The 2,709-nt window shown below is 43.9% G+C and overlaps 1 protein-coding gene across 1 annotated transcript in view; it reads left to right on the top strand.

Moving 5' to 3' along the window:
* Nucleotides 1-370: 370 nt before the first annotated feature.
* Nucleotides 371-2,709, top strand: part of LOC107300571 (ketimine reductase mu-crystallin-like) — a 3,806-nt gene continuing 1,467 nt past the window's right edge. The window contains exons 1-3 of the mRNA XM_015829885.1: nucleotides 371-560; nucleotides 1,847-1,968; nucleotides 2,162-2,246. Coding sequence (XP_015685371.1) covers nucleotides 371-560; nucleotides 1,847-1,968; nucleotides 2,162-2,246 — 397 coding nt within the window. The remainder of the gene's footprint in view (nucleotides 561-1,846; nucleotides 1,969-2,161; nucleotides 2,247-2,709) is intronic.

Below are 2,709 nucleotides of genomic sequence, written 5' to 3'. Positions count from 1 at the left end.
CCAGGATAATAAAAACAAAGACAAATAGGCTGAAAAATAGTTTTTATCCCAGAGCTGTAACCATATTAAACACTACTATATAGTGCAGGGGTCTTCAAACTTGGCCCTTTGATGACTTGTGGACTTCAACTCCCAGAATTCCTCAGCCAGGCACCTGTCATAAAAGGGCCAAGTTTGAAGAACCCTGGTCTAGTGCAACGTTGAAGTGCACTATTAGGGGCAGCGCAGTGATGAATAGAATGTGAAGGATGTGTATATATAATGTATGTTTTTTATTTCTGGTTTTTACTTGTGTGTAGTGTGCACTGTGGACGGCGCTTAATTTCACTGTAAGATACACGACGACAATAAAGATTCTATTCTATTTCCCATGAAGGTTAGAATCTGGAACCGCACCAAGCAGAACGCGGAAAAATTTGCTCAGATGGTGAATGGACCGGTCCAGGTGTGTTCCTCGGTCCAGGAGGCTGTCCGCGGGGCCGATGTGATTGTCACAGTCACAATGGCAACTCAGCCCATCTTGCATGGAGAGTGGGTAAAACCCAGAGCCCACGTCAATGGTAAGGGATGCGTGGGATTTGATATTTTTTTTCTGCAATAAGGTTACAATTCAGGCTTGTTTTCCTACTGAGCTAGTGTGTGTGGTATGTTTTCCTTGAGCTATGGGTTCGGATTGCCAAAGGATAAAAGTGGAAGGGATTTGAACAATTTATTAGATGATAATTCCTATTAACACAAGAAGAGAGCTTGGAAAGCAATGATGTAGCCACCATTAACGGTAGGATGACCTACCGTTCAAGGATGTTGTTCCTAAAGATTTTATGCATTAGCTGGGGCTGAGCTGGATGACCTCTGATGTTCTGCCACTTCTGTACTTGTTTTCTGTACTTGTAGTTCAGTAACCAGCTGAACTACAAAAATAGCAGCGGGTCTTGGACCATGTGCTAACTGAACTTTGGTGAAGTTAATGGGTTGAGTAAACTCCAGCTATTTGGTGAGTTAATATAGAACTTAAATCCTGCAATGCAGAAAAAAAAAGAAAGTGTTGGACTTCTTCGCCTAATCTGTCTCTCTGCACAAAAAGGACTTAAAGAGAGTCTTCCACTTCTTCCACTTACTAATTAGTTGATGTAAAATAAGACGTGTATAGATAAGACGTGTATTCTGATGTAAGATTGATGTAAGATAAGACGTGTATAGATAAGACGTGTATTCTGAACATTAGATCTTGTGATGAATTGTGATAAAGGGAACTGGGGTAATTTAAAATTTGGAAATTATAAATATTAAATGGGAAATATAAATATTAACGGGAAACCAAAAACTGGGAAAAATTAATCAGGATGTTGATTGTCTAAAAAGACTGAATGTTAAAACAACTAGGATATGTGTAAACTAAAAAATTATGGATAAATGCAAGAAAGTTATTTTTTATTTAATTGATATTAACAAGAATTGTACTAATGTAAAGATGAGACAGTAAATACTAAGGGGAAAAGAGGGGAAACATTTAATGTAATAGTTTGAGGTCTGTACTAAAGATATTTGTACGTTATGGAATTATTGACCGACTCAGCCGCCACTGCTTTTCCAATACTTAAATGTAAAACTAGAAAACCAATAACACTGAAACCGTCATAAGTACATGCCAGTTGCCAAGCGTCTGAATTTTGATCATGTGACCACGGGGATGCTGCAAGGGTCCTATGAAAAAAAGGGTCATAAGGCTCTTTTTTCAAGGTCGTCGTAACTTTGAACAGTCACTAAACGAGAACTATCTGTGAAAGCAGCTGAACTACAAAAACAGCAGTTAGGCTTATGTACCACCTGCCATTTTGTGTTTTAGCTGTCGGAGCCAGCCGGCCTGATTGGAGAGAACTAGATGACGATATAATGAGGAATTCGGTATTGTATGTCGATTCGAAAGAGGCAGCCCTGCGCGAATCAGGAGACGTTATTTTATCGGGGGTAAGGAAGTTGAATCCGTCCCCCCCCTATTTTCCTTGTCTTTCTTTTTTTTAGCATTTTACTGGGGGCGGGGGGGGGTCTTCAAAGGGTACCTACCCCACGCCAGGGGGTTTGTCTGAAGCTGCTTCAGTGACTTAAGACTGCTGGCAGTTTGGAGGGCGCCTTCAGTGACCGAGCGATATTTGTTTCTCAGGCAAGCGTTTTTGCAGAACTCGGCGAGGTGATCTTGGGAAGCAAACCAACCCTGCGGGAGGAAACCACGGTGTTCAAATCACTGGGTAAGGATCAACCCCACGGAGCGGTTTGGTCTAGGGGTGAAGGCACCAGACTAGAGACCAAGAGATAGTGAGTTCTAGTCCCGCCTTAGCCATGAAAGCTAGCTGGGTGACTTTGGGCCAATCACCAGGAGATGGTGAGTTCTAGTCCCGCCTTAGCCATGAAATATCCATAGCCATGGATATCTCCGAGACCGCCTTCTGCCGCAGGTTGCCTCCCATCGGCCGGTACGCTCCCATAGAGTGGGTCTCCTCAGGGTGCCGTCAGCCAGACAGTGCCGGCTGGCGGCCCCCAGGGGGAGGGCCTTCTCGGTGGGAGCTCCCACCCTCTGGAACGAACTACCCCCAGAGATCCGGGTGATCCCGGATCTCCCCTCCTTCCGCCGCGCCCTAAAGACATGGCTTTTCCAACAAGCGGGTCTGGCCTAGGGAATTTTAGCGGGGTTTTTTAGGGGATTTTTAAGGA

The sequence above is a fragment of the Protobothrops mucrosquamatus genome, unplaced genomic scaffold (assembly GCF_001527695.2).
Source record: "Protobothrops mucrosquamatus isolate PMUCROS unplaced genomic scaffold, P.Mucros_1.0 scaffold7479, whole genome shotgun sequence".
Classification (NCBI taxonomy): Eukaryota; Metazoa; Chordata; class Lepidosauria; order Squamata; family Viperidae; genus Protobothrops; species Protobothrops mucrosquamatus.
Note: the sequence above shows the minus strand (reverse complement) of the source record. Positions and strands in the feature narration are given on the sequence as shown.